The sequence below is a fragment of the Motacilla alba genome, chromosome 19 (genome assembly GCF_015832195.1).
Source record: "Motacilla alba alba isolate MOTALB_02 chromosome 19, Motacilla_alba_V1.0_pri, whole genome shotgun sequence".
NCBI lineage: Eukaryota > Metazoa > Chordata > Aves > Passeriformes > Motacillidae > Motacilla > Motacilla alba.
The window spans coordinates 7,318,825-7,343,606 of record NC_052034.1 but is presented as its reverse complement, the minus strand read 5'-3'; the positions used below and the strand labels follow the sequence as shown (position 1 = coordinate 7,343,606).

General features: G+C 46.2%; 2 protein-coding genes across 2 annotated transcripts in view; one reads left to right on the top strand and one right to left on the bottom strand.

Annotated features, from left to right (window-relative positions):
* Nucleotides 1-123: 123 nt before the first annotated feature.
* Nucleotides 124-6,802, bottom strand: LOC119709936 (neuferricin). The gene is made up of 4 exons (XM_038158321.1): nt 5,768-6,802; nt 5,112-5,252; nt 4,397-4,583; nt 124-2,670 (listed from the first exon to the last, which is right to left on the bottom strand). Exons 1-4 carry the CDS (start codon nt 5,988-5,990, stop codon nt 2,454-2,456), a joined length of 768 nt encoding a protein of 255 aa, XP_038014249.1. The 5' UTR covers nt 5,991-6,802; the 3' UTR covers nt 124-2,453.
* Nucleotides 6,803-6,916: 114 nt separating this feature from the next.
* ZZEF1 (zinc finger ZZ-type and EF-hand domain containing 1) overlaps nt 6,917-24,782 on the top strand; it is a 58,580-nt gene continuing 40,714 nt past the window's right edge. The window contains exons 1-13 of the mRNA XM_038158319.1: nt 6,917-7,252; nt 11,357-11,501; nt 12,493-12,687; nt 13,572-13,743; nt 15,193-15,392; nt 16,428-16,638; nt 18,143-18,259; nt 18,473-18,651; nt 19,697-19,795; nt 20,885-20,976; nt 21,964-22,112; nt 22,655-22,766; nt 24,380-24,595. Coding sequence (XP_038014247.1) covers nt 6,917-7,252; nt 11,357-11,501; nt 12,493-12,687; nt 13,572-13,743; nt 15,193-15,392; nt 16,428-16,638; nt 18,143-18,259; nt 18,473-18,651; nt 19,697-19,795; nt 20,885-20,976; nt 21,964-22,112; nt 22,655-22,766; nt 24,380-24,595 — 2,223 coding nt within the window. The remainder of the gene's footprint in view (nt 7,253-11,356; nt 11,502-12,492; nt 12,688-13,571; nt 13,744-15,192; nt 15,393-16,427; nt 16,639-18,142; nt 18,260-18,472; nt 18,652-19,696; nt 19,796-20,884; nt 20,977-21,963; nt 22,113-22,654; nt 22,767-24,379; nt 24,596-24,782) is intronic.

The following is a 24,782-nucleotide window of genomic DNA, read 5'->3' as shown; positions in this document are numbered from 1 at the left end:
ACCCCTGCACTCAGCTGTGTGCTGGAGGCCGCTCTGCCCCCTGGAGAGCAGAGAGCTGCTGCAGCTTCACTTCAGGAAAAGGAAACCTTCAGTGCAATAGCAAACCCAGCCAAGACTTCTGGGTGAGATTGTGATGCATTAGTCTTTTATTAATAAAACTTACTGAAGTACAGATGAATGGTGAGCTTTATTAGAGCACTGTCTGTGGTGACTGGAGCCCGCTGTAGCTGTCACTGTTTTCTTCACACCCTTTTCTACCCTGGGAGAATCCAGCTGAGCTGCTCAATTGGAGATACAAGCACACGATAGTCTTGGAGCACTTCAGGTCAGTGAGGCTGTCTCCTTGTTTGCTTTAATGGGTAACTTATTCCTAGTGCAAGGCAAACTCTTCCCAGTGTTTCAAAGCCTGAACTGAGGAATAAGCTGCGAACTGGTTTTCAACCAACTTTAACTTAAGCCAACACCTGCCTGCCCTGCCCTTTTGCAGCAGTTTATTTGATTTTTGTGTAGCTCTTGCCATCAAAACCATCCCCTCAGCACTATTTGCATAGTGATTGAGTGTTACAGCAAGATGAAACTTGCTTAGAAGGTCAAGCTGGTCCATCTTCTCTGGGACGGGTTTGCCCTCACAAACTACTTCTTACAGCAGTTAATGGTCTGGAATTTGCTGCAACTTTTAAATAGCTTCAATAAACTCTTTTAATGGCAGTGCAAATCATTTGGGGGGGTGGTTTCACTACTTTAAATGCAGTTTCTTTTTCAAGTGGTGGTCTTTTTAAATATGGCAAAGGCCAAAGTTGTGGAGGCAGTGAAGTGCTGCTTTGCAGCTCTTTCCTGCACCTTTTACTCAGCTTGATCTTCAGCACTGCGTCAAATGAGTTCTCACTCCACCCCCAGAGATGGCTCCAGCCCAGGGCTGAGGTGTGGTTCACCACACATCCTGCTCCCCGTGAGTGCCGCGAGCTGGCACAGCAGGGCAATGCCTGCAAGGGCTTCTCTTCAGGATTTAGACAGGTAAAAAACCCCAGAAATAAAACCACAACCCCCGTGCCCCCACTGGTACAAGCATGTGCAGCTTTAGGTTTGTGTGGCTCCACCCCTGGCAGCTGTAGCATCCTCCGAGTTTTACCAGGGAGAAGGGCTGTAATGTGTCCTGCTGCAAGGGAGGGAACGGTGCTGCCTGTAAACTTGCTAATTACCCAACTCATCACTCCGATCTCGGGCCTCTATTTAGAGATGGTGGTAGCTAAAAATCACTTTATAAACACCTTCCAGCTGCTTACACGTAGGTGGCAGCTGCCTGAAGGAGAAGAACTGACCACAACCTGTGCCACCACTGGACCCTGATCTGCATGTCTCTCTCAAAGCTCAGCTCCACCAAAACTGATTTTAACAGTAGATTCCACCAGCAACTAGTAGATTAAACCAGCAACTGCTTCCCTGCAGCTTGAGGTTTGTAGTGCAGGTATTGCTTCCTCCCTTTTAGCCCCACCCAGAGAGGGCAATGACCTGCCCTGCCTTTCTGGGAGCCTCTCACATTGCTGAGTTCTGCCAGCTGTGACACAGCAAATACGGATTTTAAGAGTGCTGGGTCTTGTAAGGGCACATCCAGCTCAGCTTATAGTCTAACAGGCACAGACCAGATGGGAGGAAGTCTTATACCAGAATGGAAACAGGAGGCAGATTACAGTAGGATGGTTCTGTTGCCACCCAGGCAACAAAAAAAGCTATTTAAAACTGCTCCTTCCTGATCAGAACAGTTTGAAAGTGGTGAATCATAGAGCAGGACAGTGAGGTTAGTAGCAAACACCAATCCTCACAGGTGGCTTCAATACCTTGGCACAGCATCTAATGCAAATACTGAGTGAGGAAATGCAGCTCTGGCCTTTGCCTTCTCTACTCCAAGAATTTGATAAAGCTTGTGTGTAACTAAACCGTGCAAGTTCCTGATACTGTGGACCTCAATTGCAGAAGAAATTCAGGGTTCTCCCTGCTACCTTTAAACTCCTGGGGGTGAGTCAGGTGCCTGGGAAGGAGCATCAGCACTGCCTGCAGCAGGGCCCGAGGCCTGCATGCCCTGTGGCAGTGATGCTGCAGCAGTTCCTGTGCTCACTTACCTCGCTGCCTTAAACCACAGCTCAGTGTCCCAGCGCTGTGCACACAAACACCCAGCTCCTGACTGCACTGAAGCAGTTCTAAAACACAGCTCAGGCTGTGCATCTTACAGTTTGTTCCCAGGTGCAGAAATATTTCCCATAGATATAAAGAAAGCATCCTGTTACTTGATTTTCTAGCCACTGACTGAAGTGTCTTCTCCATCTCCATCTGTTCAAAAGCATCACAAACACCACGAGTTTGTTACTGCTCCCTTTGCACGGACGGGTGGAAGGGATGGAGCTGGAGCTGCCCACCCACAGAGCAAGGTTTCGGTGCAGGGCTCTCCCTGCCCTGCATCAGCCCGTGAGGAGGACACACTGCTCGGCCAGGGGATGGCAGCCCTCGAACTGCCGCAGCCGCGGGTCATCCAGGTCGCCTCTGTCGCTGTGCTGGGAGGAGCCCGGCTGTCCCCAGGGCGGCCCGGAGCTCCTGACACACACGCAGGGAGTGCCCGGCGAGCCGGGGCGGTGCAGCCGCCGCGGGACCCCGGCCCAGGCTCTGGGCACGCCCCCGCTAGGAATGGAAAATGAAAACCAGTTACAATTCAAACCCAGGAAAACGCTTCCAGGGAACAGAGAATCCTTGGGGAAAAACCTGAGATAATCTGAGGTAAACAGTGTCTAGTTCATTCTAAACTAGAACTAACACTGATGCAGGCTTTGCTTCCAGAGAATTCACAGAATGACTGGCTTGGAAAAGACCTTAAAGATCACTGAGTCCAACCCATGCCCTATCACTCAACTAAACCCTGGCACTGAGTGCCACATCCAGCGTGTTTAAACAGCCACCATCTCACAGCCTTTACCTTTTTATTGGCTGTGCTTCAGAAACCCTATGGCCTGGACCTGGTTTTGTCACTGCTGCTGCAGGCTCTACCCTTCTGAGTGACCAACTCCTGCATTCCATGCTTCCATTGCCAGAGGGATCACAGCCTGCTGGAGCACAGCCAAATGCCTTCTCTGGAGGTACCTAGATGCTCACAGGTGACCACACATCTTCACAGAACCACAGTGGCTTGGGTTGGAAGGGACCTTAAAGATCATCCAGCCCCCTCCCCCTGCCATGGGCAGGGCCACCTTCCAGTAGACCAGGCTTCTCTAGGCCTTCTGTGCCTTGACTAACAGGGATTTTGAGAACTGGGGCAGAAGGAAGAGTACTTCCCCAGCTAATTCATCATGTCTCTTTATGTCTTAAGTGTCTCTCTATGGGCCAAGTCCTGCCTGTTCCCCAAGCACTGCAGCTTTTAAGCCTCTTACACAAGGCACTGCCATATCACACCTGGTCCCAAGGCTGTCCCCAAGCTCAGGGACACACAGGAGCAGATCCCTGGGGCACACAGAGCTGCTGCTGGGCTGACATGAAGCCCAAGCATTTTGCAGTGGGGTCTGTGAAATGATTTCATCTTCAAACAAAATAGTCCCTAAGCTGAGAGACACCCACTCACAGGAGAGTAGGAAATGATTATTCAAAGCTTAACCTCATTTTTATGTGGTTTAAGTGAAAATGTTGTGGTATCAGCCTCTGAGCCAGGCTGTGAAACTGTCTGAAAAGCACAGGTTAATGCTTGTACTCCTGACAGGTGACAGAACCTGTTTGAATGCCAGTCCTGCTGGGATTTCTGTCCTGTTTTGCTGAGAACGGGAGAACACGTGCATGTGTGATAAATTCTTTGATTGCAGTGTGACACAAGAGGCTCAGCCTGGAGAAAAGGGGGCTCAGGGGGGACCTCCTCAGTCTCTACAACTCCCTGACAGGAGCTTGAAGCCAGGTGGGAGTCAGGCTCTGCTCCCAGGGACAGGGTAAGAGCAAACAGCCTCAAGTTGTGCCAGGGGATGTTTAGGTTGGACACTGGGAAAATTTCTTTCTGGAAAGGGTGGTCAGGCACTGGCAGAGCTGCCCGGGGTGGTGGCAGAGGCCCCATCCCTGCAGGGATTTAAAAGCTGCGTGGATGTGGCACCTGGGGGCACAGGTTAGTGCTGGCCTTGGCAGTGCTGGGGAGTGGTTGGACTGGTTGGTCTCACAGGGCTTTTCCCCCCTGAACAACCCTGGGAATTCAGGCAGGGACAGAGCCCATGCCTGGCTTATTCCAGCACCACTGCCAGGTCCCAGAGCTCACCTACCCATGGAGTGTGGTGGCTGCAGGAGCCAGGACATCTTCCCACACCCCTCCTGCTAGGAGAGGCAGGAACAAAGCACAGGGCACCCAAAAAAAGCCCTGCTCCAGAGGGGACAGGCTTACCTGTCTCTGGAGCACCAGAAGCGGGTGCCTTTAGCAGAGCTCCACTCAGAGTTGCAGGGTGGGAACTGCTGCTTCTTCTGGTCACTTTCTGCTTGCAATCTGAGAGCTTCCTCAATGGCAGCCTCCACCTCCCTCAGGGCTTCTGTCGGTGCCCCATTTTCATCATAGAATCTGCCCACCAGCTTCCCTGGGAGAGGAGATCAATTAGGACCACAGTGTTTCCAGACCACAGACCTGTTTCCAGGCAAGGAGATGCATAGTTCTGGTGGGGCTTTATTTTTAATTTGCTCTCTAAAAGGAGATGTCACCATGGCCCAATTTTAGAACCGAACTGAGCTTACATCCCTTCAACCCTTGGATCACACAGCAATTTACCAATATGAATAAACCCATGCAGGACAAGCTCAGGCACACACTCATTACAGAGCTGAAAACCAAAGCCAGTTTCAGCTGCACAACCCAGGAGCTATTCCCCAAAACAGTTTCCCTGCACTGCTGCCCTACATTCTCCTGAGTCCTGGTGATTTCAGGCTGGCTCCATGCGGAGCAGAGACAATCCAAGCAGGACAGCAGCCAGGTGGGAAAACGATTAAACCTTCTCTTGGAGGCAAGCAAACCTCAGAGACCTGGCTTGGCTTGGCTGCAGCTGGTCCCTCACAGGCTCAGGACCCGCACATCCACCCCCCGTGTGAGCCCACCCGCCCCCCACACCCACCCACGGGCTCGTAGTTGTCGCTGTAGAAGCTCAGCCAGCTGTGGATGGAGAGCAGCTCCGCGGGTGACAGCCCCGACACCGTGTCCACCAGCCCCGCCGGGCTGAAGTCGCCGCTGGCAAACGCTCTGGTGGCATCCCTGCCTGCGGGGAACAGGGGCGAGGGCACAGCAGGGTGAGAGCCCCAGCCAGGGACTGAATCCCCCAGCCAGGGAGTGAATCCCCCGGCCAGGGAGTGAATCCCCCGGCCAGGGATTGAACTTCCAAGCCAAGGAGTGAACTTCCAAGCCAAGAAGTGAATCCCTTAGCCAGGGAGTGAATCCCCCAGCCATGGAGTGAACCTCCCAGCCAGGGACTGAATCCCTTAGCCAGGGAGTAAACCTCCAAGCCAGGGAGTGAATCCCCCGGGCAGGAGTGCGACCCCAGCCGTGGCATCCAGCCCAGCCATGGAGTGGGTTCCCCGAACAGGGGCTGAGCTCTCCCTCCTCCCAGCCAGGGCCGCGCTCCCCGGCCAGCGGTGACACACACCCGCAGCGATCCCTCCCCATCCCGGGGATCATTCCCTCCCCATCCCGGGGATCACTCCCTCCCCAGCCCGGGTGATCTCTCTCCAGCCAGGCCTCACCCAGCCCCCCCGCTCCCCGCCCCACCGCACGTACCTGCGAACCCGCTGTAGGCGCCGCCGGGCCCGTAGTGCTTGCGGCCCCGCTCCACATCGAAGACCCGTCCCAGCAGGGCGAGGTAGAGCCCGGGCTGGCCCGGCGCCCCCCGGTAGCGGCGCAGCTCGGCGGCGCGGAGCAGGCGGGCGCGGGGCTCGAACCCGCGGCGCAGCAGGCAGGCGGCGGCCAGGCACAGCAGCGCCGCGCCCGCGCCCCGCCACATCGCGCCGCCTGCGCGACAGCTGCCTCGCCGCACGGCAGCGCGGAGGCCGACCGACGGCCGGCCCGAGGGCGCGCTTTACGGCAGCGTGGCGGCGGAGCCGTGCCGCGGTCCGGGCGGGGAGGGGATGATCCCACAGCGCCTCCCGCCAGCCCGGGCTGCTGCAGCCCCGTCCAACCCCGCCTCGAACACTTCCCGGAACGGGGCGGCCACAGCTTCTCCGGGCGCCCTGTGTCAGCGCCGCACCACCCTCTGAGTAATGACGTTGTTCAAAAGGACATTCCGGAATCTCTGGTTGGCAGTGCCTGGTGGAGTTCGCCCGGTGGAGATCGCCCGGTCTCACCCCGGCCAGGGCAGGGTCACCTGGAGCAGGTGACACAGGAGGGTCCGGCTGAGGTTGGCATTTCTCCAGAGAGGGACATTCCGCGCCCTCCCTGCACAAGTCTGTCCCGGCGCTCTGCCACACTCATGTCAAAGAGTTTTTCTCACGTTGCGGTGAAATTCGTGGTGGTTTTGTCCACGGTCATTACTCCTCATCCTGTCACTGGGCAACCACTGAAGAGAGTCCGGCACCGCCCTATTGGCACCCCTTGCAGATACCTCTCTGAACGGAGGAGCTCCCCGCACACGGGCCAGGCGCAGGTGCCGCAGTCTCTCCCCTCGGCAGTGCTGTCCCAGCCCCCGCTGTGGCCCCGGTCCCCCCGGCGGCTCCGTTCCCGTCACGGCGCTGCCGGGCCGGGCTTTGCGGCAGCGCCGTGCCGCTTTGCGGCGGCGCGGCGCTTTACGGCGGTGTGGCGCGGCGGCGCTTTGCGGCGGTGTGGCGGCGGCGCTGACAGGTGCGGCGGGCGGGAAGTTGCTGACTAAGGCGGGCCGGGCCGGGCGGGGAGCGGCGGCAGCGGCGGCGGCTGCGAGGGGCTCCCGAGCGGCTCATGGGGACGGCGGCGAGCCACAGCAGCGAGGAGGAGGAGGAGGGCGCCGAAGAGGGCATGGAGGGGGCGGCCGGCGCGCCCCAAGCCGGCGCGGCCGCGCCGGCGCTGCCGCCGGCCGAGGTGCTGCTGGAGCAGGCCCGGCTGCGGGAGGCCACGGCGCGGCTGCGGGAGGCGGCCCTGCCCGAGCCGCTCGTGTCGCGGCACCACAGCGCGCTGGTGCGATGGCTGGAGGAGCGGCTGAGCCGCGGCGACGAGGCCGTGAGCCTGGAGCAGTTCTGCGAGGTGCTGGAGAGCGTGTCCCGCCTGGCGGCCGGCTCCCGCGGGGAGAGCGAGGAGGTGAGAGCCGGCGGCAAGCGCCGTCCGCGGGGATCGTGGAACCGCTCGGGCAGGGAGGAACCTTGGGGACCATCTCGTTCCAGCCCCTGGCACGGGCAGGGACACCTCCCAATAGACCGGGCTGCTCAGAGCGCCGTCCAGCCTGGCCTTGGGCGCTCCCGGGGATGGGGGTTCCCTCCGGGGATCCGCCTGTCCGGGCAGGGGGGCGTCGGCATCGGGGGAAGGGAGGTGGGGGAACCTCCGTGGTGCTGCTGGGGGTCGGTGTCCCCGAGCCCTCGCTGTGGGCGCTGGCACCGGGTCCGTGGCCATCCACACGACCCGGGAGACCCCGGACACGCGTCCTGCTACGTGGGAGGGCCAGGCCAGAGGGTTCTGCCAGGTTGGAAAAGCGGCTGCTGCTGTTGATAGACAGCCTGCCGGCTTCCAGATATCCCTTTGAAAAAAAACTTATGTCAGTTATCGGTGATCATGCTCAGCAGCCGCTTAAAAATAAAATGTGTTTTTAAAGCAGTATTTCTGCTGTTGCTGCTGCTGGGGCAGCTGAGAGCACAGGTGTGGTGAGAACAGGGGTAGCAAATCCTGCCTGAGTAATTCCTCTTGATACTTACTGGCGTTATCAGCAAGTCAAAGTTTACCACGCTGGAATTTATTGTAGCTTTTTAAAAGCAGCAGTGAAATTGTCAAGCATTTCTTTTATTGTAAAGTAGGACTTCTGGAAAACTCGTAAGGAAGTAGGGTAACAGAGATCCCCTTCCACAGCCAGAAGGTGCTATGGTCAGCCTTTAATGGTAGCAAAGAGCTGTTTCCTTTCTGCTGGAATTTCCAGTTTTCCCCTTCTGTGGGAAAGGATTTGGAGAATTTAATGTGTAGAGCACTTAAGCTTTTTTACTCTGCAGCAATCCAAACTGCAGCAGAACACCCTGTTGGGAATTCCACAGTCACTTGAGAAAGTGGCTGTGCCTGAATTCCTTAGTGCAGGCAGTTCCCGAGGCTCAGCAGTCGCTTCCTGCCGTCTTTGTTTTGCTCCCGAGGAGCAGAGCAACTGTGTCAACTGTTCGATCACACACACACGCCTCAGATCAGTGCTGACAGGTGAGCAAGGCTCCTGGAGACTGGAAGGAGATTCACTTCACGTCCAGATAGGTGTGTTTTCAGCAGACTGGTTGAAGTAGCTTGGTGAAATGCTGCCTCCACTTGCAGTTCCTTCCCAAGAAGAGCCAGTAACAAGCACATCTTCATTGGTAACAGCAGCAAGGGTGAGATGAGTCCTTTGGGGCTCTTCCTGTTGGCACAAACAGCTGAGCTTTGTGGGCTGCAGAAATATTTTGAGGATTGTCTGTATTTCACGTCCTCCTCTGCATGAGGAATCTATTTGTTTTGGTTTCATTTCCTGCTCCAGGGAGCGGGGAAAAAGCTCGTCACGGGATTCAGCGTCTGCGGATGTGTGGTCACATCTGCTCTGCCCTGCGAGGCCGAGATCTTGGGAGTCCTGTGGAAAACCTTGATGTCATCATTTCTGGCACTAACCCATCAGTGCTGTGCTGGTTGAGCTTTCACACCCAGGAGAAGTCACTTTAGGGGTGGCAGGCCAATAGGTTTCACTGTTGAATGTCTCCAGAGTCCTGTCTGGGACAGCCCAGCCTTGATCTGCCCTTTCAGCTTCTCTGTTCTCAGTGCAGGCCTTTGGGCACAGACTTCAAATGTTTTATGAACAATGTTTAAATGCAAAATCTGTTTTCTATATGAACTGAACCTCTGAATCCTTCTGGGTACTGCTTCAGCAGTTGTCATGTCATGTGTCCAGTTTGGCTGGCAACGTTAATGCTGCAGTTCTGCTGAGGGCAGAGGCTGAAATACGAAGTTCTCCCAGGTCACCTTTCAGATACCTTGTTGTGCCATCCAGCTCCTGAGCTGTGAGATGAGGGGCTGATTTCTCCATGTGCCATATTTCCAAGCAACCCTCTCACCCATCATTTCCTATGAAGGATGTTTCTCACGTGCTTCTTCCTGTTCAGTGTTGAGCTGTGTAGTTACTGCATTTATTTAGGAGCAGGATGAGCTGGGTTGTGTAAGGCTGCTGCTGAATTGTATCATGTCCCAGTCCTGCTCACAAATTCCTTGAGTACAGGTTGACACTCTCTTTTTTTTTTCCCCATTACACAGGACAGCAGTGGAAATTATGTATGGTTTTTGTCAAATACAGAGTTTAAGTTATACTGAACAGTCAAAAAAGAATTTTAGAGTTCTAGGTTTGGTGCAATCTCCTGAGATCAGAGGAAGGGTTTAAAAATAAAATAACAAAATACTGCATTATGATGTGAGGAGAAGCATATATGTAGTAATCCCTCCTTAGATGAGAGTATCAAAAATTTGTTTAAAGTAGGTGTCAGCAGATTCAGCCTTGTTGTCTTGTGTTTTATTGTCACCAGTAACATCACAAAACTTGTTCAATTTGTAGTTTAGTAATTGTGCAGTCTCACTTCAGATATGAGGAAAAATTATGAGAATGGTGTGGTGTGAAAATGTACATTGAATTGTTTTGGCAACTGAGTTATGTCTTATTGGAATTAATTCCCTCTGGCTTGCTGTCCTCAAGCAAAGGTGTTGGGTTTTTGTTTTGGGATCTGCCCAGTGCCTGGGCTGGCCCTGGTGCCTGCTGGGTGCTCAGCACCAGCTCTGCTGCCCAAAATAATTTTTTAAAGGTGATCATTATTAGCTTGGGTTCTGCTGTGTGTATAATAAGACACTCCAAAGTTTCCCAGCTCGAATCCAGCTCTGTGCCACAGAGGTGCCATGAGAGCTTTAGTCAGCTAAAACACTGTGTTTCAATTCTGTTGTCTTCTGAGGACTTTGCTCTCATTTTACTGGTGTAATTATGCCATGGTTAATTGGCAGGTTATTTTGAGCTAATCATTTCAGGCTCCTGCTCTCTAGGATAGCGCTGTTAATGGTACATCAAGTCTGATAACCAGGTAACAAACCAAGAGAGGGAAGCAGGAGCTTCCTCCTGAGCAGCAGCAACCCCTTGACTCAGACACCTGTGAGATCATCTGCCCTTAGAGACCAGATCTGCTCGGTTTGTGGCTGAACTTGCAATACAAAGTTCAGGGCAGTGAGACTCAAGTCTTGCTTGTAAAGAAATATCTTTTGTAAGTGCATTCCCAATTTATATGAAAAAGGTGGATGCTCCTGAAATACTGCATTTCTCTTTTGGAACAAGTTCCATTTTTAGCAGTTAAACAGAAGTTTGTTTCAAAATTAAATCTGATTGTGAAAATATAGCCAGATTTTTAATAGTAGTGTGTCACTGAAGCCTGCGTTCTCTGAAATAGCTAGTTAAACTAAGCTACATTTATGAGCTTAGTTCTGACTTGTAGGCTCAGCTGAATAAAAATACCTTGTACATTTGTTCGTTCAAAGTTGTGAAATGCTGTGTGAGTTACTTTTTGTACATGCTCAACACAACTTTTTATATTAAAAATTTTATTAAGGTCAAAGTTAATAAAGCTGCCAGTGGTTTTCTTCAATAAAAAAATCCCAACCCTTTTCTAACTCTCTCCACTGTTTTCAAAAATACTTAGACAAACGATATTAAATTGATTTTTGGTGTAGGAGGACAGTTTATGGAAGGAAAAATCAAATAAAAAATATTACAGCTCTTAGGACAATTTCTTAAATAAAGAAAATATGTAAACCCTGAAGGAATTTGAGTGGATGCAGTGAGAGAGGGATGCAGCAGTGATGAGTAATCGAAGGTGTGGCTTTTGGAACCAAACCCTTCAGCTGAGCAGCTTTTTGCTAAGCAGCTTCCTTGCAGTCCCAGCTACCCATGGATGGATCCTGCTGATTCACTGGTGATGGGCTGTCTCCACCTTAGCATGACTCCAGCTGACTTTTACAGGAAGGCAGTGTAAATACCCTCAAGCTTGCTAAACTTGCAGATTTCCAGCCGGGCTGCTTCCTGTTACTATGAATCCAGTACTTTGGGGAATGGATTCTTTTGATTTTTTTGTGAAAGTGTTACAACATTTGTTGCTATGGTTTCTTCTACAAAATACCTTGCTTTAAGGAAACATGCTGAAATAATTTTTTGTTACTCTTCAGGCCTTTGCACAATTTGATGCTGAAGGAGATGGCACTGTTGATGTGGAGAACATGCTGGAGGCTCTCAAGAATTCTAGTGGAGCAAATCTTCAGGGGGAGCTGAGCCATGTAATCAGGCAACTGCAAGCTTGTTCACTGGTGCCAGGTATGAGAGCAGAGTGTTGGAAGGAAGGGTTTCCCAAGCCCTGCCCTACAGAAGAGGTGCTGCTTCAATAAACTGCTTTAATAGCATTGCTTGTCCTAATCTTATCAAAACCATCCTCCAGAAGGTTCTTGGTTCTTTAGTATCAAGCAAGTGGAGTTGTTGTAAATTAAACATTTCCCAGAATTACATGCAGAACTTCCTTGCACAAATAACCACTGTTTCCTTTTCTGTGTGCCTGGGGAGTGTCTTACCCCTGCTTGGTTCATCTCACAGAAAATGTACCTTGCAGAATTTTGGTGAGTGCCAGCAGTCTTGTACTTGGTAACTGGAGGAATAAATCCTCCATGGAGTCTGTTCCAGGGGATGAGTCACATATTTTATTATTATTATTATATTGTTATTCAGCATTTGAAATCCTGATAAAACATGATTCAGGTTTTATGGTTTGTAGTTCAGAAAGTGTCAGTTTCCAGAATTTGATTTCTGGGATAAGTGTCAGTTACTGGCTTTCCTTCCAAGTGTTTGATGATAAGTGGCTAAAGGGGATTTGCCTTAAAGGATCAGACAAGAAACACTAGAGTTTGCTGCAGAGCATTCAGAGGAGAGGACTTGGAGAGAGCTGTTCTATGCATGTTCATGCACTGGGATCCAGGTACCAGTGCTCAGGAGCTGGCATTTCTGACCAAGCTGGTGGAAAGCATTAGGAATAATCCACAGTTCCAAAAGGAAGAGCTCAGTGTAGCTCAGGCTGTGATTGTTAACCAAGTAGCAACTGCTTCACTTAGATTTTGAAGGTAGAGGTTTGAGGCAGCAAAATAAACATAAGATTTTTGGTAATTGTTCTGAACTCCTTCAGACATTTCAAGTCACTGGCAAAAATATTTCCCTGTACTTTTCCCTGCTGTAGAGGTTGCAGACTTGAGCTACATCCTCTGATAGTTTTGCATCCGTCTCACATTGTGGTGCCTGAGGAAATGATGTCTCTTTCTAGGGTTTATTGATATATTTTCTGAGTCCAAAGAGCGCCTGGGCCTTCACGCCTCGATGATCCTGAGATTCCTGCACCGGAACCGCATCTCCAGCACTGCCATCCCTTACCCAGTGCTGGAGTACTTCAACAACATCTGCACCATGCGCTCCTCCGTGCTCAAGGACTCTTTGGATCGGCTTCTCCTCAAGGAGAGAGGTGTGCAATGGCTTCCCTTCTTTTTCAGGGTGTGACCATGGCTTTGAAAAAGAGATTACAGATAGAATGAAAAGCTTTCTTGATTATGTCACCTCCAATAGGCCTCATGTTTTATGTAGTTAATCTGCATGCTTCTGCGGATTTTTGTTGGTTTTTTGAAGCACATAAATTATTTTCTGAACTACTCAGCAATCTGAGTAACACTCTGGAATGTTCTCATCTTTCTCCTGGCCTGTTTCAGAATCAATGGTTACTCATTTGTGTTATCCTGTATTCAGTCAAATATCTATCTCTACTAGTTTCTAGAAACTTAGTTTCCATGTGAAGGTGGATGTTTTATGAAGTTGACTGTTCAGTAATAAAAGATACTTTATTTTGGACTGGAGGTGATGAATCTTATACTGTATCTGTGATGGGGCTGGCCTGCTCCCTAGAGGGAGGGCTCCTTTTCTTTACAGCTTGACTAGATATTTTCAGATTTCTGCACTTCTATTGAAATAGATCAAGTTACATGGGAGAGGACTTTGTCCTTTCCCTAAAATACATGAATCAAAGTTTCCTGTATCGTAATTTACTTTTGTCTTCCATCTGTTTGTATTTGGGCACAAAAATAATAAAGCACTGTTGAGGCCAGTAATGAAAGGGGTAGATAAAGTCTATTGAACTCCAGGGAATGGAGGTGTTTTCATACTGAGAGTGATAGATGGAGATTATTGCAATTTCATCTGAAATGAAGCTTTGCTGTCTCCTAGATCCTGTCAGAAACAATCCTTCAGGGGCTGTGTTCTGTGCCAACAAGTTAATTTGTGTGAGATTGTTCTTACAAAGCTATAACAATACTCAAAACAGGCCAAAGGAAAATATTCTGAGCGGTTTCTTTGCAGAATACCCCAGTGATCTGAATGGTAATCAGGAGTCAGACAAGCTGAAGTCTGTCACAAAGTGCTACACACACATCGAAACCTCCTCCAATTCCGCCGATATCGACAAGATGACGAACGGAGAAACGTCCTCCTTCTGGCAGTCGGACGGGAGCGCTCGGTCCCACTGGATACGGTGAGCTCGGGGCTGGGGCTCTGGGGCCTTGGGCTGGCAGCCGGCGGGTTGTGCTGGATTGATCCTGGCTGGATGCCAGGTGCCCCCGAGGCTGCTCCGTGACTCCCCTCCTCAGCTGGGCAGGGGAGAGAAAATGTATCGAAAGGCTCTTGGCTCAAGGGCAGGGAGAGCTCTCTCACCGACTGCCATCACAGACAAAACAGACTTGATTCAGGGAATTTATTTCAATGTGTTAAATCGGGGTGGGGTTAGGAAGAACAAAACCAAATCTTCCCCCCACCTTCTTCCCAGGCTTAGAGAAAATGGGAAGAGAAATTATCTCCTCCCCTCCAGAGGCACAGGGGGATGGGGAGTGTGGGCTGCACTCAGTTCATCACATACTGGCTCTGCCGCTCCTTCCTCCTCAGGGGCAGGACTCCTCACCTGCTTCCCTGCACCAGTGTGGGGTCCCTTCCATGGTGCTCCCTCAAATTGCTCCAGTGAGGGTCCTTCCCACGGGGTGCAGTTACAGAATCACAGAATATTGAGCTGGAAGGGACCCCCAAGGATCGTCAAGTCCAGATCTTAAGTCAATGGCCCCTATGGGGACCAGTCCTTCAGGAAGAGGCTGCTCCAGCATGGGTCCCCCGTGGGATCACAAATCCTACCAGCAAACCTCTTCCAGTGCACGCTGCTTTCCCCATGGGGACAAAGGTCCAGCCTCCAGCAACTTCTCACACCCTGTAGCCCCCCCACTGCCAAAACTTTGTCACACAAACCCAGTGCAGGTGTAATTGAAAACAGCTGGAATTAATGAGTGACGGATGAATACAGGTCATTAATTTAAAATTTAAAAGCCTGACTGTCAGATAAAAGGTCGCCTGTAAAATGCCTGTATCTGCTGTGGTGACACAAAGCTTTGTTGTATAGTGAAGCTTTCCAAGCTGTAATACAGATGCAATGGTTGGTACTTGACTTGAAACACTTTGCCTCTGTCCAGGAAGTTCCATGAAACAGAAATGCTCAATGAAACAGAAATGTTTAGTGTTTTTTTTTCAGTGGTAGGTCTAAGAATGTATGCTTCAAAGGAAAAAAAAATCTCCTCTTGGTCATTATTAACATTGCATTTTTATTCCTGAGGAATGAATTCTCAGTTGAAAATATAAATAGAAAATTCTAAAGTCTCTCAGGGGCAACTGTTCTCTAAATCAAATTTTTTTTTAACTTGTTCACCATGGTATGGTTAAGAACACCTGTGAAGCATTAGGTAAATTTCAGAGGATTTATTTGTGTTTGTAGAGGAGGAAATGAGTAATAATACAGAGGAAAATATATAATAATGATGAGGAAAATGAATGATAATATATCTATTATATACACATGTATAGTATTGTGATATATAATAATAAAAGCACGGTGCTGGACTTACCTTCTCTTTTCAAGAACCATTTTCTCTTCTTTGCTTTGCAGTTTAAAGATGAAACCAGATGTGGTTTTGAGACACCTGTCCATTGCAGTGGCAGCTAATGACCAGAGTTACATGCCACAGCAGGTCACAGTGGCAGTGGGAAGGAATGCCAGCAGTCTCCAGGAGGTCCGAGATGTTCACATTCCAAGCAATATCACTGGCTACGTAACTCTGTTGGAAAACGCTAACATTAGTCAGATGTGTGAGTCAATAAAGATACCATTGGGATACTGCTTTGCTGCTTTTTGGAAGGTGAAAGGTTGGGTAGATCATGGAGAGATGTGTTGAAGTGTCAGTCATCAGGGGCGACACTTTGGGCTTCTCCTTGGGTCAGATAAACTGTTTTAATTCTGGTTTAATTTCTAGCCTGTGAGAGAGTTTTCCAAGCCTTTCTCGTGGTCTCTGTAACGTGGGCTAAGGGTTGAAGAGGAAAATGACTAAAGCTGCAGTTTTAGCCTTTCAATGTGAAGTCATGGGGCAGTTTCAAAATATCCTTGCTTGCAGGGTGAAAGCATATGTTGGCTGATAGTATCTAGCAAAAAAATCTGCTTTTTTTTTGGTACTGAAACTCTGAAGTTGGTCCAATGTAAGGCAGGTTTTATGTTTTTAAATAGTGCTATTTTTGATTCTGGTAGCTCTGTGGGTGCTGTGTTGGAATCAGTCAAGAAAAGCTGCTCCTTCCTAAGATGGTTTCTGCAGCTTCAGGAATTTTGTCCCTTCAGTTCCAAAAGATGCTTTTCCCTGAGAGGAGCTTTCACTGCCACAGAAGTGGGCAGCAAGGATGTTGTTCCTCAGAAGTAATCAGGACAATGCCATCTGTGCAAAATGGTCACGAACCTGTGTGAAAATTTTTATGTAACTTTAAACTTTGCCTTTGGGCTTTGCTCCTTTTCCCTATTATCTCCACAACCACTTGCTTCCAAGACACTTCCTATGTATCTAGGTAGGAAGGTACTGGTGAAATAATCTATTTTCCACTTTGAGGATATTTTATTACAATTTTTCCTAGTTTGTAGCCGTAGCATCTGCAATGGATCCCCAGGCTGTTGATGCAAAGGCTGAATTTCCCAGATCAGAGGGTGCACAGTGTGTGTGGTTGTCCATATCAAGCAGTGCTGTTCCGTATCTGCCATTATTTTTCCAAGAGGTCCCACACTAATTTAATATTTGGAATAGCTGGAATCCTCTAATCTAGCAGAAGAAATGGGAAAAAAAATCCTAATTTGTGTTTTGACAGATGTACAGATAAACATCAAGCGTTGCCTTAGCGATGGGTGTGACACCAGGATCCACGGGCTGCGGGCCGTGGGCTACCAGCGCGTGAAGAAGGTGGGAGTGTCCGTGTGCGACGCCTCGGCCATCTGGTACTGGTCCCTGCTGACCTCTCTGGTGACAGCTTCCATGGAAACCAACCCAGCATTTGTTCACACCATTTTGCAGAATACTCAGTGAGTACCAAACTTACATGGGGTGTGATTTTAGCTACTTCTTAATTTAAAAAAAAAAACCAAACTTCTGGCTTTAGGAAGCAATCTGTTGTATGTGACTGGTTTCTACTCCCTTCATTAAGGTGTTTAAACAGCTTTTTCTGTCTCATTGTTCAGATTTTTGACGTTTTTCTTCTATCCTTTTGCACGTACTAGAACAAGTGTAATTCTCCCGGCTGTTTCATCTAATCTAGTTGTTAAACCGTGACTTAATGGATGCTGAAAAATACATTTTTCACTGATCCAATAAGTGTAATAACTTTGAGCAGCCCAAAATTAATTCATTTTTCTTGTCTGTTATTAATAATCAATAAAATTAACATCTTCCCCTTAGGACTGAAGCTTAATTTAGCCTAATTTTCTGCAGATTTCTACTTACGTAATGCCTTGTCATGCATTTTATGGGGATATAGTTGAGTATATGCACCATCTCCATGCAAATGTTTGCTGTGGTGATTGACCATTTTCTGTGCGTTTCCTTGTTAGATTGCCAAACACTTCTGCTGGATGACTTGAAGGATTGGAATCCCAATAAAACCTCTCCACACCCACATGAGCTTTTACAGAGCTCAGTTAGCACGATGTCACCACACTGAAGAGCAGGGCTAATGAATCCTGTAGGCTAAAGTCCACTAAGCCTATCTTTTAATTTATGTCATCTGTGAAATCTCTTCAGAGTGTAGATAACTTCATACATGCTCATGCCTTAGACAGCCCCATAGCTGCAGGCTTTGCAGAAACTGAGGGCCTTCAGTTTTGGTGAAGTTTAGATAGTTTTTAGAAATGTAACATGAATATTGAGCTAATAAAGCATTGAAAAATTATAATGGAGAAATCCTGACTAAAATAATGCTTTCAGGAATTAGAGTCACTGTTTAGAATTATAAAGCAAAATCCCCAAGCTTTAGAAATTGATGGAATAACTGTAATACTAAAAACTTCAGTATTGGATAGAATAACATTGGTGAAACCACTTGAGAATTCCTAATTTCAGGGGTTATCACAGTATGTTTGGGAATTCAGAAAAATTCTGATTTGAGCTAACAAGTGTCTCTCTTAGTTTCTCTTATTCTTCTGAGGGAATTTCAAATCAATTTTTCCTTTATTCACAGGCTCTTGCTCAATTCTGGACCAATTTAAAATGAAGCAGTGCTTATATACTAAGCTATTTCTAATGCTGTCACAGATTTAATTTAAAACTCCTTGATATGTTTGTCTCATTAAATCTGAGATTGAGACTAGATTCAAGATTACCCAGCAGTCATTGAACTTTCCCTGCCCAGAGTGCAATACTGTTGCTCCCTTTTGAAGAGAATCTCTGTGTAAATAGTTTTTGTGCACTCAGAAGCAATTTGCAGAGACCTGCCCACTCAAAGCATGAAGATTCAAGCCTCTAATTCACATTTGGAGACTCTTTTCTCCAGTTCTGCCTGGTTTCCTGACATAATGTTTCACTTTTTCCTAGGAAAGCACTGCAGCACATGCCACCTCTATCCCTAACACCAGGCTCCACAGATTTTTCAAGCTTCTTATCACCAAATGTTTTGGAAGAAGTAGATAGCTTCCTTATCAGAATAACAAGGTGAGCTTGTGTGGTTGATGCAGTGGGAAGTGGTTTGGAAGAGTCTGCAGATCAAATTTTTACATCTTTACTCACATGCTCTTTTTTAAGTATCTTGAAAAATACAAATACATCAAGAAACGGGCGCCTGAGAGATTCTGTGGCAGCTTGTCTTTATTGAAAAACAGAACGTCCCAGTTTTTCCTTTCACATTGTTGTTGTTTTTCCTCCCAGTTGTTGTACTACTCCAGAGGTGGAGCTGACACTCCTGGCCTTTGCCTTAGCCCGGGGGAGTGTTGCCAAAGTGCTGAGTTCCCTTTGTGCCATCACTGATCATCTGGACACTCCATACAAGGCTTCCTCCCTTATCTCTTCCATGGCAGCAGTCAGACAGAACCTGCTCCATAAATATGGTAACTGAACAATCCTGGATCCTTTACAGGCTTAAGCAAAAATACAGCTTTGAGTTGTTCCACTTGGTGGGTTTTAAAATGATCCAAATCTTCTTCATTAAAAACTGCCACTGAAATCACAACCTAGCAGCTGAACTGCCCAAAAAGTTGGTGATTGATCAGCTTTCTGTGGTTAAAGAGTTAAACCAAATAGGATCTTCTCAAGAGAGGAAACATGAGCTTTGTAGATCATGGCCCCTGTATCAGCATGGTGATGATGGTGTTTGTGTTGCTTAAAAGGCAAATGGCAGGAAGTATTTTTCTTTTTCCAGTAAGACATTTGTTTGAGTGAGTGAGCCTCTGTGAGTGCTCTCTCCTGCAGGCACATACAAATTTAAGATGCATTTTAATTGTAGTGCCATTAGCATCTCTCTATGTTTTTTGGGTTTTTTTTTTTCACTTTTATAGGATGAGTAAAAATTAAGTTTTTATAATCCGAGTATTTCATGAGTGTAGAGCTGTTCATGGTCTGGCATCAGGTGGTGATTTTGCTGTATTTGCTGGACTTGTTTGATAAATCTGTATTTTCTCAGGTATCATCTTCTGAGACTCTCATTAGTCTCTCATGAAGAATTCATAAAGACCCTTTATTTGCCTTTTAGTCTGTTTTTTCAGTACTTCTTGTCTTGTGCCAAAGAACACGTGGATTATTTTATAATTATCGATGTTTACTTTCAGAAATTCTGAAAATTGGTTTGTTTTCCCCAGAGTAGCTAATGCCTTTTGTAAGACAAGTGGTATTTAATGGATTGTGAATTCCAAAGTGTGGCAACAGTTGAAGGAACATTAATTGTCATGAATTGCATTGTCCTTCTGTCTGTATCTAAAACTCCAACTACTTTAGATTAATGCATCTCTCGTATTCCAGTTTCCCTCCCCTTTTTTGGGGTCTGACAGTGGTGAAAATCTTGAAGTATTGTCATTTTTTTTTTCTGAACAAAGAACTATGGAAATATATTTTACCATTTTAAATGAATTTAATAAACCTGTTGATTTTTTGACTTAGGAAAGCCTTTACGACTCACTCTGCAAGCCTGTGATGTAAAGGGAAAAGAGGATAAATCAGGGCCTGAAAACCTCCTTGTAGAGCCATGGACAGGGGATGGTAAGAGCCTGGACTTAAAATCCATAATATTAGAATCATAAAATCATTTAAGTTAGTTTAAGTTAGATTATGTCCACCAGATGTAATGATTGTTAACAATGCTGTGGTGATGTTCTATATTTACTTATATATATTTGATTCTTTATAGTTTTATGCTATGGAAGATTTGCAATTAAAAAAAAAGGTAAACTAACAAACAAAAACCCAAATGAAAACAATATATAAATTCGATTTTGCAGCACTGTGGATTTCTCATAAACCAGTTTATTGTCAAAACAAGCCAACCAAACAAAAAGATTGGATTTTGGAGAGAGTTATTAATATTCTACATGGCAGCCAGCAGTGAGCTGCCACTGGGAATATTCTCCTAGAGCACACTTTGTGGGTTGAAGTAATGAATAGCTGTTAGTTTCCCAAATATTGATGGCAGAGAATTTGTAGAAGTCATTGAAATTCTCACTGCACATACCCACTAATTCTCTCTTAAAGCCTCTCTTTGTTAATGCAATGCTTTTATGTACTGGATACAACCTAAACAAAGAGATTTGTGTTTCTTGACCTCTTTTTTAAGTGAAATGCCACCTCATCTTTTTTTTTTTAATAGTTTATTGTCTTGTGCAGTGCTACTGGTAAATGAAAGCCATTGTGACAGAAAATCAGGCACTTTCTAAATGCTTATTTAACACCTCTGTTAGTTCATGTGCATTATTTGGGTTCATTCTGTAGTTATTTTGTGGCTTGTCTACTGTTGTTTTGTGGGTCACAGTTTGGGGGACTATTCACTGACTTCAGTGAATAGAGCCACAAGCCAAAGTAACATTTGGGAATCACTAATAAACTTTAATAAGCAAATATTCTCCAAACCGCTGCAGATATTGCAGTGCCCAGAGAGATACTGCCTGGAGAGTTCTGTGTAAAATACAATCTTTCAAGTAGTCCCTTTTATTTGGAAACACTCACTAATGAGCATTTCACTGGAAAAGCTTTGTGGTTTTGTTTCCCCCCTTCAGCCCACAATCCCAGTAGTCTCTTTCTAACCCCTTGCACTAGCACTCATTCAGACTCGTTCTGTTCCCACTGCTGCTTTAGGTTTTCTTACTGAAACTGGGAAAACCAGAGCAAGTATCATTCTTTCTACTGGAACTGAATCTTCATTTCAAGTGACACAAATTAGAATAAAGGTATGTAGTTGCCGGGAGCTTTTGAAGTAGAAGACTTACTTTTTTCCCCTAGTGGTGGAACTGAATTTGGATTTTTTTAATATTAACTGAAATTTAAATTCATTATGAAATACTGTTATTTTAGAGGTTTTCTTCAGTGTAAGTCAGGGAACTTCAGGAAAAGGAGGTCGTAAATTGTTCCAGGGAGCCACAAGCATGTAGTAAAGACATTTATTTTATATTGATTTTATTTATGTCTTGCAATATGTATCCTAAGCCAGAGACTCTTTGGTTTATAATTTCTCTCTGGAGTGTGTGGATTTATATGCAAGGTCTTTTATCTTATGTTTAAAATAATTTTTGACTCTGTGAATAGCAGGTGTCAAGATAGAAAGCATGTGAGTTCAGATTAAATGGGGGTATTTCAAATTCTGTTTAGAGACACCAGTGTAATTTGCATTTGGTGTGACTGTTACGTGGTTTCAAAGGAAGGTCTTGTGATTAAATCTCATGGCCAAGACAAAACTTCAGTGAGGTTTCTGCAGCTGAATTAGACTTATTTACTTAAGGCAAAGCTATAATATTATTTAATTCCAGAGCAACAATGCATATTTCTGTGTCAAAGACATTTAAACTTGAACGGACTTCTGGCAAGTAAATTTTAACTGGAGCTGGAGAGGCAGCTGAGTTTTTTTGCAGTGTAGTGATATTAATAGGGAAACATGATTTTAGTTTTGTTGATTTTTTTAAATGTAAAAGGAAGACAAAAGTACAATGGGAATTAATGTGTGGAACTCTAGTTAATGAAAGCGTGCTGGCAGGGTGATAAATACAGTAAATAATAACCATGTACATGATCTCAATTCAGTGGGTTACAGATGTTTTCATAACATTTCTCTACGTGTGTTTCATGTTCCTGTGCAGTTCCAGAGAGCAGGATTGTCAGGATCTGGTTGCTTTCCATAGTTCTTTATTTTCCTGACTGCACTGTGTGGCTTTGCCCCTCAGGTCCGGCGCGGTGCCATCGGGGCGCAGTGTGGGCTGGTGTTTGCCTACAATGGTGCCTCAGAAAAGTTCCATGCTGAGGAGCACTTCAAAAGGTTTGAGAGCTATGACAAATGGAAGCTGAGGGAATTCAAACAGTTTTTAAAAACCAGGTATAAATGGATTTTTGCAATGCATAATGGGAAATGAATGTTGTATTTGATTGTTTTGCAATGCTGCTCAAACTACTGAGAGTTGTTCCAGGGGACTTAAAAACGGTGCATCATTTAATTGTTGTTTGATTTTAATGAGCCTCCATTTGATGTGTTGAACGCAATATGTGTATAGCTGTTGTTTTCAGCTGCTTGATTTAAAGACCTGTTATAAAAGGGATATAGCAAAATAAAGCTTCTACTTGGGGTGCAGATCAATGATAACAGAAATTTTTAATTATGTTCTATTAAATTCAGAACTGTTGCTTAGGTGTAAGGGGAGGTTAAGGGGCTGTGAAGAAAAAGATTTTTTTTGTTGTTGGTTTTTGTAGGTTTTTTTTTTTACCTTGCATGTGATAGGGTTTTGGGTTTGTGAAACTTTCTGCTGTCTTTCTTCATCTGTATAGCCATAACATGCTCTAAGTGTTTGGTAGAGTATCAACAGCTTTGCAATGTCTCTAAACTTTTTCTTTACAAAGTGTGTTACATTCTTTTATACACAGAAGCAGTTGTTCATGTGATGATTTGGGAGATGATGATCCTATTGGCTGGTTTGAAGTAGAAGAAGAATGGGATGAAGTTGATGTCAAAATGCAGCAATGCAGAGTTTCCCAAGTAAGAAGCCACAAAAACCCCTTGGCCCAGTCACAGTGAACTGGGGCTCTTTTCTGTGTCAACTGAAATAAGCCTAATTCTATTTTGTGAGGGAGATGTGATTTTCTCTGCTGTACGGAGAAAAAAAATGAATAGGCTTCTAGTTAAATGAATAATTGAACTTTTGTCCTCTGAAATAGTTTCTTTTTCTCTGTATGCACATAAATATATACGTGTAGTTAAGTAGTTCTTCATGATCAAATTTAATGCAAAATTAAGTGATAATGTACAAATTACTGGCTTTAATATGATTGTTGCTTTATTCTAGTATCTAGACCATTTAACTACTGTGTAGTCATAGCATTTATTCTTTCAGAGCCTGGTTCTTCAATCCTTGTTTCAGTGGGCAAACAATTGCGAAGTGTTTCCATCAGCTAGGCTGCTGTCCCTGGGGGATGATGGAGATTTTCATTTTGAGAATGATGAGCAGAAGATGGTTTTGATTTTAAGTGCTTGGTGCATTTATAGGGTTTTGATTTTAAGTGCTTGGTGTATTTATAGGGAAACCAGAAGATGGTTTTGATTTTAAGTGCTTGGTGCATTTCAGATCATGGTTCTGGAATCAGCTGTTGTAGTTCCCCAGTCCATTTGCATTGTGGGAATTAAGCAATTGGTGACATTGTTATGTCAGCTGGGATTTTTTCTGACTCTGGTGCTGCTTGCTATGTCCCTGCTGCTGCAGAGTAACCAGTGCATGTGGATGGCAGGACTTGCTGTTCCTTCCGTTTTGTGCTCTGCACCTCACTGAGAACAGACTGATCAGAGTATGTTCTAAATATTATGTATTGATCCTCTGCTTGCTTTTAAAAGCAGCTAATAATTCTTTACCCTGTAAGAATGCTGCAGCTGTGGCAGTGAGGAGCAGTGTGTGCAGAATGGATGAGCTGTGATAATGAATTAACAAACTTTTCAGGCACCTGTAGAGGTCATAGAGCCATCCCTGTGACTTTTTGGAAGCAGGGAGAGATCAAACTGAGCCTGAATCTGAGGCTCAGTATTTTAAACCTCTGGAGGCGATAGACAAGGTATAGGATTCAACGTGACCCTTGTGGCAGGGGGAAAGGACAAGGAGGACTCCATGGATATCAGAAGGCTAATTAATTACTTTATTATACTATATTATTCTATATTATATTACATTACATCTAAAATGAATCTGCACAAGCACCCAACTCAACTCAGCTGCCCAGAATCTCATGACTGTCAGCTGACAGTCCTGACACACACACATACCTGGATTCAATTGGCCAATGAATCAAAACACTCACACCAGAATCCAGTTACCTGTTCCCTTCAGGTAAACATTCTTCCACAATGCATTCCACTTGTGAACAGCACAGGAGCAGTAAATGAGATAAGAATTGTTTCTTCTTTTTCTGAGGTTCAGAGAAAGTGAATCCCAGGAATATTCTTGGGAAGTTGTGCCTTGCTTTTCTCTGTGAAGAGAAATGGGGCTACAACAAGGACTAAGGCTTCCCTCTTCAATCCTCACCTATGTGCATTCATGCCTTTTAGAAGCCCAATTTGTACCAGCTTTTAAACCCAAATCTTGTGCTATTTTTCCATCCATCTAGTACTTGATGATCAAGTTCTTGTGCACGAGACAAGACTCAGCGGAGCGGCTCGGGGTGCAAGGGCTGAGCGTGCTGGGCTACCTGCGGCCCCTGCGGGACGAGCCCTGCAGGACCATGAGCTGCCTGCAGTGCAGGAGAACCGAGGAGGACACGGTCTGTGGCACAACTCTGCTCCTGAAGACGCTTCACTTCATCCAGCAGCTGGCACAGGACCTGGTACTTTTACTTCTTAAGGTTTTTTAAGCTTCTGATTGTCAGGCTAAAAGGAGCAAGGCTGTGCAAACAGCAGTTTTGAATGGGCAAAGAAAAGTTGGGGTACTCTTAACAAAGGTTAAAAAGCATGTTGTGGAAAAGAAATTATTTATGAAAAATAGAATTCTCTGTATGTTTACTGAAGGTATTA

What these genes read in the sequence shown, in the direction of transcription:
- LOC119709936 (XM_038158321.1), bottom strand. Translation starts at nt 5,990, where the DNA reads ATGTGGCGGGGCGCGGGCGCGGCGCTGCTGTGCCTGGCCGCCGCCTGC. An exon ending in CGCCTACAGCGGGTTCGCAG is followed by an intron (nt 5,253 to 5,767) that starts GTACGTGCGGTG and finishes TGTTCCCCGCAG; the next exon opens with GCAGGGATGCCACCAGAGCG. An exon ending in CGACAACTACGAGCCCGTGG is followed by an intron (nt 4,584 to 5,111) that starts GTGGGTGTGGGG and finishes CTCCTCTCCCAG; the next exon opens with GGAAGCTGGTGGGCAGATTC.